The 16,268-nt window shown below is 40.4% G+C and overlaps 4 protein-coding genes across 10 annotated transcripts; 2 read left to right on the forward strand and 2 right to left on the reverse strand.

The window, feature by feature from the left end:
- Window positions 1–145: 145 nt before the first annotated feature.
- On the reverse strand, window positions 146–6,243 carry LOC119071382 (telomere-associated protein RIF1). Of its 7 annotated transcripts, none has more exons than XM_037176244.1 (10): window positions 6,099–6,238; window positions 5,554–5,801; window positions 5,268–5,480; window positions 4,959–5,194; window positions 4,706–4,901; window positions 4,367–4,632; window positions 3,978–4,305; window positions 3,424–3,831; window positions 3,191–3,362; window positions 146–3,078 (listed from the first exon to the last, which is right to left on the reverse strand). In XM_037176244.1, exons 2-10 carry the CDS (start codon window positions 5,773–5,775, stop codon window positions 218–220), a joined length of 4,902 nt encoding a protein of 1,633 aa, XP_037032139.1. In that variant the 5' UTR covers window positions 5,776–5,801; window positions 6,099–6,238; the 3' UTR covers window positions 146–217. The 7 variants fall into 7 exon arrangements, with proteins under 7 accessions (XP_037032139.1, XP_037032143.1, XP_037032141.1 ...); XM_037176248.1 differs by having other exon boundaries at window positions 5,554–5,697; window positions 6,099–6,237; XM_037176246.1 differs by having other exon boundaries at window positions 5,554–5,816; window positions 6,099–6,220.
- Window positions 6,244–8,781: 2,538 nt separating this feature from the next.
- LOC119071384 (histone PARylation factor 1-like) lies at window positions 8,782–10,910 on the forward strand. Its single transcript, XM_037176253.1, has 6 exons — window positions 8,782–9,520; window positions 9,707–9,938; window positions 9,997–10,232; window positions 10,303–10,407; window positions 10,473–10,621; window positions 10,673–10,910. The coding sequence occupies exons 1-6, from the start codon at window positions 8,932–8,934 to the stop codon at window positions 10,718–10,720; spliced, it is 1,359 nt and encodes a 452-aa protein (XP_037032148.1). The 5' UTR covers window positions 8,782–8,931; the 3' UTR covers window positions 10,721–10,910.
- Window positions 10,911–11,052: 142 nt separating this feature from the next.
- On the reverse strand, window positions 11,053–14,176 carry LOC119071383 (ATP-dependent RNA helicase DDX42). The gene is made up of 10 exons (XM_037176252.1): window positions 13,781–14,176; window positions 13,640–13,718; window positions 13,411–13,586; window positions 12,912–13,342; window positions 12,597–12,853; window positions 12,456–12,537; window positions 12,057–12,392; window positions 11,702–11,982; window positions 11,370–11,639; window positions 11,053–11,291 (listed from the first exon to the last, which is right to left on the reverse strand). The coding sequence occupies exons 1-10, from the start codon at window positions 14,029–14,031 to the stop codon at window positions 11,109–11,111; spliced, it is 2,346 nt and encodes a 781-aa protein (XP_037032147.1). The 5' UTR covers window positions 14,032–14,176; the 3' UTR covers window positions 11,053–11,108.
- Window positions 14,177–14,212: 36 nt separating this feature from the next.
- LOC119071385 ((Lyso)-N-acylphosphatidylethanolamine lipase-like) lies at window positions 14,213–16,068 on the forward strand. Its single transcript, XM_037176254.1, has 4 exons — window positions 14,213–14,445; window positions 14,575–14,654; window positions 14,744–14,878; window positions 14,940–16,068. Exons 1-4 carry the CDS (start codon window positions 14,411–14,413, stop codon window positions 15,734–15,736), a joined length of 1,047 nt encoding a protein of 348 aa, XP_037032149.1. The 5' UTR covers window positions 14,213–14,410; the 3' UTR covers window positions 15,737–16,068.
- Window positions 16,069–16,268: the final 200 nt, after the last annotated feature.

Raw genomic sequence — 16,268 nt, forward strand, 5'->3', positions numbered from 1 at the left:
ATTTATGAACTAATTCCTCGTTGACCTGTCTTAGTGGTATCATGAGTAGGTTTCGCAATACAATAAAGCCCCAAGCCAGGCCTCTTTCTTGACGAATTTACTTTAGTTACTGGAGCTCCGCGCTACTCATAAAAGACTGATGGAATTGCTGTAACATCAATTTTATTCAATAGAAAAGTCTTCACGTTATTAAATGAAAAAAATACAATTCTTAGCTTCAGCTATTTGTTCGTCTCTTCTCAAAAAGTACACCCAAAACATCAAGCAACTGCGTATCACTCATTTTGCGAGATATAATCTTTAACAATAGCTGATACACATCGTCGTTCAGTTCGCCTTGTGCGGGTGATAAATCAGTCAGGAGAGCGGCAAATTTATCCATCGACAGATGCTTCAATTCGTTGTCGGTCTTTGCTTGGTCTGTGACATAGTTCAGCATATTCGTTGCTGGTAGCCGTTCGATTACAGTTGATATCTGATTTTCCTCCAAAGCGACATCGAGAAACTCTTTCGGAAACTGTTCGGACAAGTCTTCCAGCACAAGTTTTCTCTTTGATTCGTCGCTTTTCATTACGTCTGTCAATCGATTGGCAAATATTTTCGACGATGCGTCGTTCAATGTTAATCCCGACTCAAAATATTTGCCAAGAACGTCTTCCAATGGATACTCATCGAAGACGTGTTGTAGCACTTCGGCCTTGTTGGAAAATGTAAGTAACGGTAATGGGTTCACCTCTTCGTCCTCATCCGAAGAGAACTTCAATGATTTCACCGAAGTTTCCGTTTTGGTCGTTGTGGTGTCGTCGACATGAGGTGCTAGTTTATTGATTTCGCATAGACTGTCAGCACGACTGTTACGTGTCAAGATGTTGCGGGCGTTTAACGGAGAGCTGCTATGCCGATTGATGCGCATTCGATTTGTATTGACTTCTTCGGCGAAGCGTAGAAATTCCTTGGTTGCTGAAACGGGTGGATCGTGGAACGAGACACGTTTACGTTTTTGACTTGGGGACTCGGTATCTTCCGCAGCCATTACTTCGATATTTCGCTTCATAATACTGCTGGATGGACTAGCTAGAGGTGATGGTAGCACTTTTGTGAACCGGAACAGGTCTTTATTCGACGCCAGTATCTCTTCGTATGATGGTAGATTGTTCGTGTTCGGAGTGTTGGTTTGAACAGGAATTGCAGTTGGTTCACTAACACTAACTGCTGCCTTAGCCTTTTGTACAGCTTCTTCGTTTTTTCGGATGTTCATCAATTGCAGGAATTGGGCACCTCGTCCTTGTGGAAACTTCCGTTTCGTTTCTTTATGCGATTGTGGTGTACTGTTACACGGTAGGTTGCACGTTTTTTGTAACATTGGCGAATCCATTGGCGTTTTGATCAGATTATCCAAATCGGTTCGCTTTATCTGATCTTTGTCGATGTTCTCGTTAGAACATTCCACTTCTGTGCTGCTTGCTTCCTGGTGGCTCTTCGATTCTGTTGTTTCATCCGTAAGTCTTGCAGTTTTTGCATGAGGTATGGGTGATATGTTAACAGTGCTATTCAGCAGCTCTGTTGTCTTCGAGCAATCCTTGCTGGAACTTGGCGAAGTTATAATGCCAGACATTCTTGATTCGAGAGAATGATCGTCACCGGAATGCTTTTTAACGGGGGAAGTGAGAACAACTTCAGGTACAGGCGCTGTTACTTCTAGTTGTGCATTCTCAGTTGGACTTTGTTGAAGATTTTCGTGGGGAATTGCTGCTTCATCCGACTTCTCTACCAACATTGAATCATCTGGCTTGTCTTCTACTGTTGATGAGTTAACAATTTCGACTTGCACATTTTCCAATGTGTTACTCTCTTGTGTTGCACAAGATGGTTTTTCCTGATCTTCAAGTTTTACGTCGATTTTTGTCTGCTTAATCACAACATTTACAGCTTCTTTTGGAGTCTCTTCGCCAATAGATCGACTATCGACAGAAACGTTTGGCAACACATTTTCTTTCTGGTTTGAATCATTTGTTTCGTTTTTCTTCGACGGTTTCTCCGTATCTGACACAGACTTGTCACTCTTCCAATCAGGTGGTAGCTGTGTCTTACTTAGAGAAACTCTTTTCTGTCTATTTCGTCTAGTAGTAGGCGTTGTTTGAGATGCTTCAATGACCTCACTGGAATCGTTTTCAGATTCAGTGGATGTCGATGTTACCCGTCTTGTTCGTTTAGCCGGTTCAATTTTATCCGTGATAGTCAGAGCTCTCTTTCGTATTCGTTGCTCGGATTTTGTTAGATTAACTGACATTCGCCGTGTTCTTGCCTGATTTTTAAATTCGTCTGCGTTCGTAATTGACATCGAGAGTTTGTTAAGCTCGTTTTGGACGCGTCTGCGCTTCCGTTCATCTTCATTCTGTTTGCTTGGCGTTTGTTGGTCGGGGTTGATTGTATTGCTCCTGTTGCTATCTAATGATGTGCTTGCCATTGTGTCGGTCTGCGATTGCGATTGTTGAATTACGGGTGCCGGATCATCAAGAGCACCGTTCGTATGCTTTGCGGTAGTTTCACTGGTATTCGCAACTTTGGATTCGACAACCTGAATCAGAGGCTTAGCAACTTGTAGTTGATTTTTCCCTGGTGTCCACGGCTTCAGGCTAATACTCTGACTGTCTTGCGATTGACTCATGTCATTATACAACGCTGGTATATCAACTCGTTTCTCCTTAAGTTTTTCCTTTTGATGTTCGGTAAGATTATCAGGTCGAAACTGCCATTTGGATGGAATAAATACAAATTCATCTCTTTTCGGCGTCGAGGGCTTTGCAGTCAGATTGTTGCTCTTGGAGAACTTTTCAAAATTCTTTTGAAATTTGTTGAAAACATCGAACTGGCTGTGCGAAGTAACATCAAATTTCGCTGCAGACAAGGTGAACAATTCGTTGAGCGAATGATACGTTGCATTTGAATGTTCGCCGGTGATTTGTTCGGAAAGTTTGTAAATTGCATCGATTATAGGCAGCAGTTTTGTTGCGAGTGATGATGGTGTGGATTTAATGATGGTTTCAACGAGAGACTTGAATTTGGCGGGGAATGGATCTGTGGATGATCATAAAAAGTAGTCAGTCGATAGAAGTTGATATTGGTTACTCGTGAATTAGTGGGAGAAAACTCGTTGTACAAACGGAAAGATGGTACTGAGATGACCTACCTGCTGGTTTGATGAGCTGACAAACCGATGCGATGAATTCGAAAATTATTTTGTCGTTTACATTGGTACGAGCCCGAAGAATTACATTGATGCGTTGCCAAAAGATAGCATCCTCTTCATTGTTTAACAACAAGCGAGCCAAGTTTTTCCATGTTTCCAAGAAAATGGTCAACTGTTATGCGAAAAAGTTCGATGAACTTTCATGGATATATGGGACAACTAATACCACTTACCTGATCGACATTCGCGTTCGTAACGGCCCATTCGATAAACGTATAAATCAGTTCTTTGTGTGTATCAATATCTGCAGTCACATTCTCTAAAATGTGTGTCGCAACTTTATGCCACAGAAATGCACCAACTCTAACACCGAACTGTAGCGATTGAAGTAGAGTCAAAATTTGTTGCAATTGTAAGTGAAATGGTTTCGTTTCCGTTGACAGCACGAAAAGATTGTCGATGATTTTCTTCAGAGTAATTTCGTTGAACTGAATGGAGTTGCTTGTTAATATGTCTGTTGTTCGCGTTAATATGCCGTATGCCACATCGTTACTGGTATTTAATGGAAACAAATATGTCGATGACAATACAGTTGAAGCGGCTTGCGTTACAAGTTTTATTGCTGGCTCATCGTTTTGCGACTGTAAAGAAAAGCATAGGATGACGGTAAGAATTTGTGTGTTTGTATGCAATTTGGAATAATTTTCGACTATTTATCGTACAAGCGTGCCACTCCTCTTACTTCCTATCATACATCAGTCAGTAGTCAATTCACTCAACAACTTACCGCATTCATCAATATGGTCAAATTCTGTAGAATCAATTCCGACAGCGTTGGATCGGTATTGTCCTTCATGCGATTCATCATATTCGACCATAAATTTTCACATACTGGCAGAGCGTCTACCAGTTCGATTTCCTTTAAGAGAAAAGTTGCTTCACCACAAGAGTTGATCAAAAATCGTCCGACATTTTCCAGTAATCCGGGCATAACCAGTGGTTCTCGAATCCGTTCAATCGGCAGTGATTTACAAAGTGAGCTTGTAGCATCATTGAACACCGGACCGAGTAAATTGACCAAAGCTGATATTGACCGGGTCGTCAGCTCGGGATATCTAAGTCGGAAGGAAGGATGACGAATTTTTCAACATTTTTAGCCTGAATCAAATGCCTTACATTTCTTGTCGAATGGCAGAGTCATCGCTTCTGGTCAGGATCGGCTTGTCAGTCAAACCGAAACAGAACCAGAGAAATGGTGACAAAATCGTGTCGTAGTATTGATCGATCTGGTTACCGACTTTGCAAATGAGCGACCACCAAACGGTAAACTTGTTTAGAGCAATATGTGGTGTTTTCGCGATCGGTTTGAACGGAATCAAAAGCAATTTGATCCGTTTTGCGGATAAATATTTTGCGTCCTGAGAATAGATTTCGAGTAGAACCTGCAATACAGTTGATCATTGAAGCGCTTCAGTTACGACGATTTGTTTGCTTAAAGAAAAATAGAGAAACTACCTTCCAACACAAAAACGTTTCTGCTCGTGTCGTATAGTTGGGCGATTTGAAGCCATTTTCACATATCGATAGAAATTTATTGATCACTGCCGCTCCCTTCAACAACTTTTTATTCAGCAACTTTACGAGTATGCCCCACATCCTATACCACAGTGAATCGCTTTTATCCCGCAATGCAATTACAGCGTCTGAGTATCTGAAAGTTACCTCTAGTTAGCATACAACAACCAAGTTTCTCGTTAAATTCAAATACTCAGTGGTGATACGTTTCTCGAGCGCGATCCAGTCGGGATGGTCTTGATGTGATGACAGTCGAATGAAGGGAAGTACTGCTTCAATAGCCCGTATCGCACTTTTTTGGGTCTCATTGTTTTCCTCGAATATCAATGGAATGACATTTTGGAACCAAAACTTTAACTGATTGCTGGTCAACGCATTTTCCGGTGTTCTATGTGTCACTTGTGTCACGCTTGTTATTACGTCGAGCCGCTGAAAATTTCGAAAATGAAACCATGTTGAGTGTTGACTGGATAGCGTTGGTGGACGAGCAGCAAGTTCTTACCTTGGCATACAAATGTTTTTCCTTATTCTTAAACGCCTTCTCCGCTTCCAAATAAACGCCAGCTAACGTTAACGAAACCATATTGTCAGACACCTTACTCGATATTGCACTGGAAATGCGAAACCGATAATCGACGTACTGCAAATGGTTTCCTACGTTGACAATTTGTAAAATTTGCCCAATCTGATTGATTTCTTCGAGAAGACTTTGTTCCTGAAAATTTTTGATGGGAACAAAGTTAGCCAAAATTTCCATCAACAAACCAAAAATTGAATCTGTTTCGCACATTGGCTCTGATGCGCTGCAGATCTAAGTTTTCCAGATACGAGGTCAGACATTCAAAGGCAATGTATAATAGGTCGGCAGTGGTGGGTCGATCACCGTCAAATATATTATGATTTCGTATTGCTTTACGAACAGCTGCAGTGATCTGCGGAATGTTTAGACCGAGTATTTGATTTATGCAATTGATATTATGCTGTTGTTTGGTCTTTAATCCACTGAACATTTTCTCAACTAAGATCAATTATATCACTGAAATTATAGAAACTTTTGCTGAGTAATATAATTGGCAACGATTTCTGAACGAGAGACGCTCATTTTGTGTAAATAAAGTGTGAACGCGATCAAAAAAAAAATTGTCTTTTATCGCTCGTCTGAAACAATAAAATTCTGAATTCTGACAAAAGCCGATGTACAGTTAGAACAATCAATTATTCACACACATACAATTTAAAAATCCAAATTATCGGACTTTGCCAATCGATTTTATCAATTATTAAATAACACTAACTGTTCATCAGTCCGCTGACTGTAATTGATGATACTTACAATTACTTAATAGCAAATGTAACAATTCAACTCTTGAAAGAAAATATTGTTTTTTGCCATCAGTGATTGCGCGATTCACACTTATTGCTTTTTTTATGTTCAGTAATGTGCGAATGAACTGAGCCGCCACGCATTATTACCGTATTTTGCCGCTAAATTATTGTCACTGATGGTCGTTCATCAGGTCACACCAGAAAGCCACCAGAAGAGTATCCTTTCAATGAGGTAATACGGGTAGGTATACTGCTCACGAAATAGTTGTTTGTATGCTTGCTAAGAGGACCGAAAGTAAAGCTGTCAATTCGCGGGGCGAAAGCTTTCGCTTTCGCCCCTTGAATTGACATTTCTTTACTTTCGGTCCTCTTAGCAAAACTTAATACGTAACTCTTTCGGCCTACTCAATCGATACGTAAATAACTATTATGCTACTGAGTGATAATATATTTATTTTCGTAACAAGTGACGAAAAGTAGGACTTTCCTTTGCCTTTATTTCGAAAAACGTTGTATACAACTCTATGATAAATACTTTTTTAGGCACACGATGTGTATTGTCACACTCGGCCTACGGCCTCGAGTGACAATCTACACATCTAGTGCCTAAAAAAGCATTTACCCCTCGGTTGTATAAATAACTATTTCTTAATGCATGCTAAAATGCGTTTTTAGCTAATAAAAGGTTTCCAGCTCGAGCCGGAGGTGAGTGCTGGAATCGAATTCGCTAAAAAAGCCTTTTAGTATATATAGCAACAACATTTTTCCTAAACGACGTTTAGGCACCAGATGTATATGTATAGTGCCTACGGCACGGCCTTGAGTAAGAATACATACCGTGCGCCTAAAAAATCATGTTTCGCAACAAGTGACGAAAAGTAGGAATTTCCGTTGCCTTTATTGCGTTGTAACTCGATGATAAATGTTGTTTTAGGCACACGAAGTGTATTTTCACACAATCTACTATACACATCTCGTGCCTAAAAAGGCATTTATCACTCGGTTGTATAAACAACTATATCACCGAGTTGAATACAACAAAGGTTTTATTTTTAGTCAATGAATTGAAATAGTAATTTTCGTATCTGATGTGGCCGGTATATTCTAGGCAATTTCGCGAGTTGTAGCCCGAACGAAGTGAGAACCTATAGAGATTCTGAAAGCTTTTGCGAACTTTTTCTAAGAACAACAAATAAATCAAAGAATATTAATCGAGCGCAAACCCTAGCAATAAATACTTTATAAATACTTTCCAAGGTTCTGGAAGAACAGGTTAAGACTTTATCGAGTTGATCACGAAGGCGGTGGAAACAAAATTTCCTGTAGTCTAGTTGTGTTAGCTTGTTCTTGAGAAACTCACGTTGAAGTTGATTGCGGCTTGTCAACTTTCGGCACCCTGGTCTTTACTTAAATCGTCGAGGAATGCCTCAAAATAAATTTCTAAAAATCCAAAACGGAATTCTAGATTTTTAGAAATTTATTTGAAGGCATTCCTCGACGATTTAAGTAAAGTCCAGGGTGCCGAAAGTTGACAAGCCGCAATTAACTTCAACTTTACAAAACAAAATTTGGTTTTCAAGTTGACTTTTCACACAATATGTAATGAGGCGTTTAACAAATTTCATTTCACATGCCTTCGTGAGTGTTTTCACCTGTTCTTTCTGAACCTTGAATATTTGTTAATATTTGTTTCGTGTGAATCTTGTTTATCCGAGTTCTATTAACACACGAAAACGAGACTTTTTATCCCGAGTTATGTAATGGATTTTACATGCTGAGGGCGTCGAAAGACGCGCTTGAAACATGAATTTTTTCACATTATCTTCATATTTGACAAGCAGACATGGGTAACTTAGAGAAGAAAAGTGGAAAGTGTATTTTTCCAAGGCTGTATACATATACAAAAAATTCACCACATCATCAAGACGACGAGAATCATCAGAGTAGGTGAATTTTTGTATGAAATCGGCCATTTTATCATCAACTGTGGTGTGTAACCCGCGTATCTGTATCTGCGTGACCTCCCCAAAGTATACAGCCTTGTATTTTTCGAGGGTTGCCTTTATCCTTGTGCACGGTAAAGTGCACTTTACATCACTGCTCGTGACAGGGAAGATGCACTTACCGTCCACAAACATAAAAAGATGAAAAGTAGAGTTTTCGTGTGAATTTTGTTGATCCGAGGCGAAGCCGATGTCAATAAGCGCGTTGGTCAGAAGAGAGTAGAATAATGGTGTATATCTTCTTTACTGCTCTAACCAACGCCTTCGTACATTTGTACCAATGCTTCGCTCCCCATGCCTAAACTATTTTTTAAAATTCTAAAAAAAGATACGGGTTTAATATTCAAGCCATCCGGACCAGAAAAGCATCTCATTATCACAATATCCAACATTCCCCGGAATCAGAGCAGGACTATAAAGCATGTAAAAGTTCATAGAGTTTCCCTCTTGCATTTCAAGTGTGTTGTTCGAGGGTCACCCGAGAAAATGCGATTTCCAACTGTTTACCCCAGGAAAACACAACGTTTTTCACACCAAAATGCTTTTCGACTGTTTTGTTTTTCGATAATTTATTCACGTAATTCAAATATAGCGCCACGAAATCGTTGAATTGAGCCGTCACAAAAACGGGAAAACGGGCGAAGCGCGGGGAAACAACGGCATAAGAACTAGAAAAATAAGAGGAGGGGATTAAATATTGACACCACTCAGTAGGGAATTCAGCGAATTGAGTTTTCGCAGTATTTTTTTGCAACATTCGAAATTTTGTATTTATTCTGTTTTGTGGTTGAGTGGTTATGCTACAACAATAAAAACAGTTAAACTGATCGGTAAATTATGACTGACAACGGTAAAGTTAAATGCAAATACGGCAAAGATTGCTATCAAAAGAATCCGGCGCATCTATCGAAATTTACTCATCCAACACCAGATGAATCCGATGATCAAGACAACAAACGAGGAGCCACTACGCCTCCGTTGAATGAAAATACGAAAAAGTTACGGACATCCCGTAGCCCGTCTGGACCTTCATACAATCTGAGATCTCCTCGCACCAATCCGAACAATGGTAATGAATTGAATTCATCTCGTTCGCCGGAGGCCAAAACTGAGCCCAAATCAAGGGCCATGATAACTGGTAGGCCAAAAACGAACTCGGTTTCGGAAGGTCCAAGCCAAGAAAAGGATCTAGATTTTATCAATGACTGTTTTGACAAAGAAACACGGTTCTCGCAGCGAGCTGAATACAAGGAGTTGCTGAAAGATCCTCAACAGTTCATAAAGCATAAGTTCCTAATAGAGATGCCAGCCGACTTTTATTTGTTCTGGGATTTCTGTAAATCAAATGCCAAGAAAGATCAAAAACCGGAAAACATTTTTGCTAAATTTGGCTTAAAACTTGTTGGACCGTTCGATGTTCTTGCTGGTACGTATTCTGCTTCACATTCAAACAGGCTCAATGCAGCACAACGAGGGACCACTAACATATTTTGTTATTTTTGTAGTAAAAAAATCGACTCAACCCCGTAAAGTGTTGTGTGCATTGAGGCTGTTTGCTCGCATTTAATTTGAATTTTTCACGCTCACGTATCTTTCTTCTCGAAACAATTAGGTAAATTCGATGACGCACAAATGTACGAGCCAGGTGATTATATTCGGCATCATCGGTACTATTTCGATCCTCCAGAATTTAGCACAATTTTGTGCAAAGAGAAGTCGGGTGTTCATTATGGGTATTGGCGAGATGTTCCTAAAGAAAACGAAAATTGTCTAGTCGCTCGAAACGATGTTGACAAAGGATGTGAGATCAGTTTTGTTGCCGATAATTTATTTTCGGCTGTAAAGTAAGTCAATCCGGTCCCAGTGAATGTGTTCAACATATAATTCGCGCAATGTCAACAGACATTTTTTAGATAAGGACGCCAATTTGACGCCGTTCAATAGAACAGCTGCTGGAGCCATGAAAACTGCGCTGGATGATTTCGCTAAAGAAAATAACGTTAAGCTGGACTCACTGTCAAGTAAGCTGAAGGCAAGAAATATGAAAGTTGTATCTAAAACATTTCACAAGGCTGGACTGGTTGTGCCTGTTGACAAGGAGACGGACATTGGTTATCGCAGCTTAATTGAAACGGACGGTAAGCAAAGAAACGCTCATTTTGTATTTTAATGGAGCATTGCGACGGGTATTCGTTTCATTCGTTTCAGCTAACATCAAGAAAATACTAAGCCTTTTGGATGATGATCCTGACAAGAACACTGTCCAGATGGTTATGGAAAAATTAGCCCCCTTGATTACAGCAGCCAGTATTGGTAAAAGAAAATATTCAGCCGGAACTTGTTCAATTCTAAATTTCCATTTTCCATTTGAAACACAGCCGTCGATGAATCGGACTTCGGCAATTCGATTGAACTGGGAATCGATCTATTTTGCTATGGAGCTCCACAGCTGCATTCAACATTACTGCGGTTGCTGGTGAATGGTTACACCATGATTGACCGGCCACAATTCATTGCCATCATAAAGGTAAGTTTGACTAATGCCTCTTTGAAATTGATTTAAAATCATCGGTTTCAGGCGCACTTGGAGAATCGCGACCGGGGAACGTATTTGAGCATTTTATAGCAGAGATTTTGATGATAAACGTACAAGTCTCTCCTTATTCATTTTTCATTTTGTCGGATGGTTTGTGCTGAAATCATCTTGTTGTTTTATCGCATAAAGGAATGGAAAAGTATTTATATCAGAGGACAGTCTCCGAAATTACAAAACCGAAGTACTCAATATATGAAATTACAATTACTAGGTTAACGTTAACTGGTTGAGTTTGTTTTCTTTCAATTTCCTGAATTAATTGAAGTTCGCTTGAAGTGACACAATGCAATGGGAAAAAAGTTCCAGCAAGGCCCCGTCATTAAATGTATCGACACAGCCGACCCGTTAATCAAACCCAGCGACTCTCTTGACATTTTATTTAGCTCATATACGCGCACATCTACACAGACGTTTACATTCAGTTCCAGCGACTTTTTTTCGCCTTTTTGGGATCATCATATAAGCTGTGTGGAAGCTGAGGCTGGGCAGGACGATTTGTTGGTGCGCTTGGTACTGCAAACGGATTCCTACGTTCAGTCGATTGTGTTGTCGTTGGCAGAGGAACATTTTCTTCCCACTGGCGATCAGACGAAGCACGGAACTAATTAGTTTTTTTTTTTGGAAAGAGAGAGAGAGTATTAATGAACTGGAACTATGCGAAGCGGTTTGATCGACATACTTGTGATTGATATTGACTCTTGAAAGTATCACGCATAGCGTTAAAGCGGTTTGATGTTGAGTCACTGTTCGACTTAGTAGTAGGTTCGTTTGATGAACTGTTTTTACTATTACTGCCAGACGCAGATGAAGTATTCGCACCGAATCCTGGTCGTTCCTTATACCCCAAACCAGCTCCACCGACTGCTATTGCTTTTCCTTTTCCGCTTTTAAACCGCGATTTTCTGAACCATGAACTCTGCATTGCCAGTTCTAACAGTGCTTCCGGAACCTGTTAATTGGTATGTAGTTAATGTTATCCCGACAAAAGTCAAAGGAGCCGCAACAATTTACCTCTTGATTTGCTCCTTCCAAATTTCGGACCAAGTGACCAGCAAATTCCTTATCCTTCTCCACAACTAGTGTGTAAGCAGTGCCTTTCTCACCAGCACGTCCAGTACGTCCAATACGATGAGTGTGGGTATCAATATCTCTTGCGATGTCATAATTAACTACTGTTCTAATGTGCGGAATATCCAGGCCACGAGCAGCGACATCCGTAGCCACCATTATCGGCACCTCCTTTCGTTTGAATTTGGTTATGACTTTATTTCGGTCTGCTTGATCCATGTCACCTGGGAAATTTACCTTAACTTTATTAATATTCACAGTCCTCTTCGGGATTAGGGCAGGTGTCAATTGCACTCACCATGCAACAAGACCACATCATATTCTTTCAATGTCAAATTGTTGGCAACTTGTTCAGCTTCAGCTTTTTTTGTCACAAAAATGAGCACACTACCGACGGACAGTAGTTCAACCAATTTGCAGAGTAACCAGTTCCATTTGTGCATCGGATTGTTGAAGCACAGCATATGCTGAGTGATGTCTTCATTTGCTTCGCCCAAGTCACCTTGAACGATTTTTACTGGATCGGTCAGAACGTCACGGGCCAGTTTCTCGATTCTTTTCTTGAATGTAGCGCTAAAGAGTAGTGTTTGACGATCGGGTCGTATGTGATTGCATATGGAACGAACTTGCGGCTCTGGAAAGTTTGCAAGGAACATTCGGATGTTTGTTAATTATTAAAACTGAAAATGCAACTTACCGAAACCCATGTTAAACATTTTGTCAGCTTCGTCTAATACCAGATAGGTTACTCGAGTCAAATTTGTGGCTTTAATTTTCACCTAATTAAACAAACGAACAAATGAATCAACCAATACAAATGAATAAAAATCCGCAGTACCATGTCGATCATTCTTCCTGGCGTGGCAACGACGACTTCTCCTCCTTGTTCGAGTGCTTTGCTCTGCTCCCACTTACTACCACCGCCATAACAACACACCACATTTATGTTGTAGACCTTTCCGAATTTTTTGGCTTCATTGTAGATTTGCAATGACAATTCTCTTGTCGGTGCCAGTATCAAAGCGATCGGACCATCGCCTGGCTGCAGTTCACGTTGGTCCATGATGTGTACAAGCATTGGCCAAATGAACGCAGCTGTGAGACAACATTTTAGAGGAAACACATTGAATTGAAAAAGCAAAATTCTATTTACCCGTTTTGCCGCTGCCCGTTTTCGCAATACCAATAAGATCTCGACCGCTCATCGCACCTGGTATAGCTTGAGATTGAATGGATGTAGGCTGAGTGTATTCAGATTTTCTAATTGCTTTGATTAAGGCATCATCGAAACCGAAATGTGCAAAACTTGTTACTGGTCGTGGTGGCACGGGTCCCGTTACTCTGATACCCAAGCGATGACGCAAGTCATCCACCTGACTTCGCGAGAGGTTTTGAATTTCCTCGTGCGGTGTATAAAAGTTCTTTTCGAATGGCTTGTAGCTGATTTCTGAATGATCGACGGGCGGCAGCGGGTCGATTTCTCGTTTTCTTGGTGGTGCGATCGGATTTCCATCTTCATCGTATTCGATTTCGTTATCCGAACCCTCGTCCACGACACCCGCATTTGGATTCTCCTCCATGTATCTAAATTGATTTTTTTTTCTTTATTTTAAAAGACTCTGTTCACACAATATATCGACGACATATCTCACCTGTAGTAACTCTCTTCGTCATCCTCGTCATCAATGTCGCCTCGCACACCCTTTATCGTTTTCGTGTCTTGTACTGCATTCACCGGCTTAGTCTTTTCCTTCTCTAAATGCTTTTGCAGCCCTTGCATAAATGCATCCAATGGATCTTCCTCGTCTGAACTTTCCGACTGTTTCTTCTAGAAATTGGGTTAGGCAATTCGATTTTCAAGACAAAATGGTTAACTTTTACTTTGTATGATGGACTTCCCGGTGCTGGTTGGTAAGCCATATCCGGATCGTTGTTGTCGTCATCGTCATCATCGAAATATCTTCGAATAATAATCAACAGAGTTTACAAGCAGAACAAAAAGGTCTCAACATTCAAGCTTACTCGTCCTCTGTTTTCCCTTTCCGCTTTCCCAGTCCGTACTGTGAAGTATTCCCATAATCAGATGATAAAGCCTCCATGGAAGTGTAACCATGTTTAGTCAGTCCCGGTTGGTTGGTTTTCGAAGACGGGATGGGTCGATTATTTAATGAGCTAGGTGGTGGTACTGCGGAATATCCTCGCGACTCCCCAGGCTTTTGCGGGGGCCTTTTTCCTGTATTAAATCCACCACCATAACCACTTCGGTAACTCATGTTGGAACGATACTTTTCGACTTCTTTTCGATGTGGGAATGTCGATTAATGTTATAGGAAAAAAATGAAGCTACGCGAACTCATCTACATAAAACACAATCTGTCAAAACACTCTTCCAATCGCCACACTGGTTGTCATTCTTTCAGGCAACATTTTTGACATATGCCACCATGACACTTGCACACATACACACCAGATGTTTCCATGTGTTCTTTGATAACAAACAAAATGTTAGAGATGTTAGACTACGGTATGGCCAATATAGTATAGTTACGTCATCCTCCAATTACCCACAAAAATGTCAACTCATTCTACCTAACAGTTTCCTTTTGATTGTTGAAGTTGAAATAAATTTGAGTTAAAAAAAAGTTGTCCATTATGAACGAAGGGGCATTGGTAAAAGAGAAGCGCAGGTATAGTTATTGATATCATTAGAAAGTAATCAAATTTGATAAATAAAGTTCGATGATGAAATATCTGGCCTTTGTTGTGGCCTTTTTCGGAATAACTTGTTATTACAACGAATCATTTGGTTTTGTTAGCTGCCTGTTCTCTGACTATCTGAAGTGGAATGGTCACTCTTCGGTAGCCTTGGAACAATCCGAAACAACAATATTGTCAAGTATGTCACAATGGGACTTGGCAATGAGACCCAGAATTTGTGTTACCACAGCACTGCTTCTAGCAGAACTAATTTCACTAACTTTTCAGATGTCAAAGTACCATTCAACAGATTCGCGGTGTCGCTGGGAGAGTGTGTTGGAACCCATGACCACATTTGGACAATGTCGTTGAATACAGATAGCAACAACGTTCCAATTGTTATGCTGCATGGTTTTGCTGCTGGTATGTTGAACATGAAACACAAAATTGAAGAATTTTTTCTACTAAAACTGTCGTCTTACAGGCATCGCCTTTTGGCTCATGAATTTGGAGGACATTTCCGAAGATCGACCACTGTATTCAATAGATTTATTAGGATTCGGTAGAAGTTCTCGGCCAAATTTCTCAACTGACGCAGAAACAGTAGAACAGCAATTTGTCGATTCGATAGAAAAGTGGCGAGAGGCAATGAAAATTGATTCGATGATACTGTTGGGTCACAGTTTCGGTGGATTTCTTGCCACTTCGTATGCTATGAAGTATCCCGATCGAATTGAACATTTAATTCTGGCCGATCCCTGGGGCTTCACAGAAGCTAGGGATATGAGTGCTGAGCCACTGTGGCGACGATCACTAGTGAAAGTTTTTCAAAGAATGGCCCCATTAGCAATAATTAGAGCCGCCGGACCCTACGGCGAGTGGTTGGTCAAGAAAGCGCGTAAGGACATTCTGCGGAAATACGAACAGGCTGTAGAAGATGAAAATGTCATTGCTCAGTACATACATCAATGTAACAGTGCACATCCGTCTGGCGAAGAGGCATTCCGTAGTCTACTCGACAAGGGTCCATGGGCTAAGCATCCAATGGGCGAAAGAGTGTTGGCTGGAATGAGCGATACACTTCCAATTACATTTCTGTACGGCGAGAAATCGTGGATGGACAATAAATACGGTGAAATTATAAAAAATGCACGACCGAATAGCTACACAAAAATCGTAATAATACCATTCGCCGGTCATCACGTCTATTCCGATAATGCCTTAGATTTCAACCAGTCGGTGAATGAAGCTTGTAAAATTTTGAAAACGAAACCGTCTTAGTGAAGTGGATCGTCACTTGGAATGGTTTGTGGAGTGTTTTTTTTTTGTAAGGGAACAAATTATGGTCTTCAGTATTATTGAGCACAACTTTGCCGGATTTGTGATATTTCCTCAATTTTTATCGTCACAACGAAAAAATGTATTCTAAGCTTTAATTACAAGTAATTTTTCTCTCCGTCATGCCGTTGAATAGTTAGAAGTTGCAATTATCTCGTTAAAAACGTAATTTTGTAATTCAAATTTTTGTAAATTTTCTGTCCATTGTGGTGGGTTTGTTTGTTATTTCCTGAAGAATAAAATAAATTTATCGTTTTAGCGAAACAGCCATCGTACATTTTGAAAATTCTTTGCCTTCCTTCGAATCTGAATTTCAGTTGGAGCTTAACGTTAAGCAGAAGTTTCCATTGATTCCGTAGCTCTCCAAATAGAAAAATGTATCAGGAAGTTGTTTCTACAATCGCTAAACTGAACTGGTGTGCATACGTTATTTTGCACCAGCTGGTCACATACAATTCCAAATGGGACCAGCTGG

The sequence above is a fragment of the Bradysia coprophila genome, assembly GCF_014529535.1.
Source record: "Bradysia coprophila strain Holo2 chromosome IV unlocalized genomic scaffold, BU_Bcop_v1 contig_144, whole genome shotgun sequence".
Taxonomy (NCBI): domain Eukaryota; kingdom Metazoa; phylum Arthropoda; class Insecta; order Diptera; family Sciaridae; genus Bradysia; species Bradysia coprophila.

Coding starts and splice junctions, on each gene's coding strand:
- LOC119071382 (XM_037176244.1), bottom strand. CDS start 5,775: ATGTTCAGTGGATTAAAGACCAAACAACAGCATAATATCAATTGCATA. Junction 4,306..4,366: donor TCTGCCATTCGACAAGAAAT/GTAAGGCATTTG, acceptor CTTCCGACTTAG/ATATCCCGAGCTGACGACCC. Junction 3,079..3,190: donor TCAGCTCATCAAACCAGCAG/GTAGGTCATCTC, acceptor GATCATCCACAG/ATCCATTCCCCGCCAAATTC.
- LOC119071384 (XM_037176253.1), top strand. CDS start 8,932: ATGACTGACAACGGTAAAGTTAAATGCAAATACGGCAAAGATTGCTAT. Junction 9,521..9,706: donor ACCGTTCGATGTTCTTGCTG/GTACGTATTCTG, acceptor CGAAACAATTAG/GTAAATTCGATGACGCACAA. Junction 9,939..9,996: donor AATTTATTTTCGGCTGTAAA/GTAAGTCAATCC, acceptor CAATGTCAACAG/ACATTTTTTAGATAAGGACG.
- LOC119071383 (XM_037176252.1), bottom strand. CDS start 14,031: ATGAGTTACCGAAGTGGTTATGGTGGTGGATTTAATACAGGAAAAAGG. Junction 13,587..13,639: donor CGGGAAGTCCATCATACAAA/GTAAAAGTTAAC, acceptor CCCAATTTCTAG/AAGAAACAGTCGGAAAGTTC. Junction 12,393..12,455: donor AATGTTTAACATGGGTTTCG/GTAAGTTGCATT, acceptor CAAACTTTCCAG/AGCCGCAAGTTCGTTCCATA.
- LOC119071385 (XM_037176254.1), top strand. CDS start 14,411: ATGAACGAAGGGGCATTGGTAAAAGAGAAGCGCAG. Junction 14,446..14,574: donor TTGGTAAAAGAGAAGCGCAG/GTATAGTTATTG, acceptor TGGTTTTGTTAG/CTGCCTGTTCTCTGACTATC. Junction 14,655..14,743: donor CGAAACAACAATATTGTCAA/GTATGTCACAAT, acceptor CTAACTTTTCAG/ATGTCAAAGTACCATTCAAC.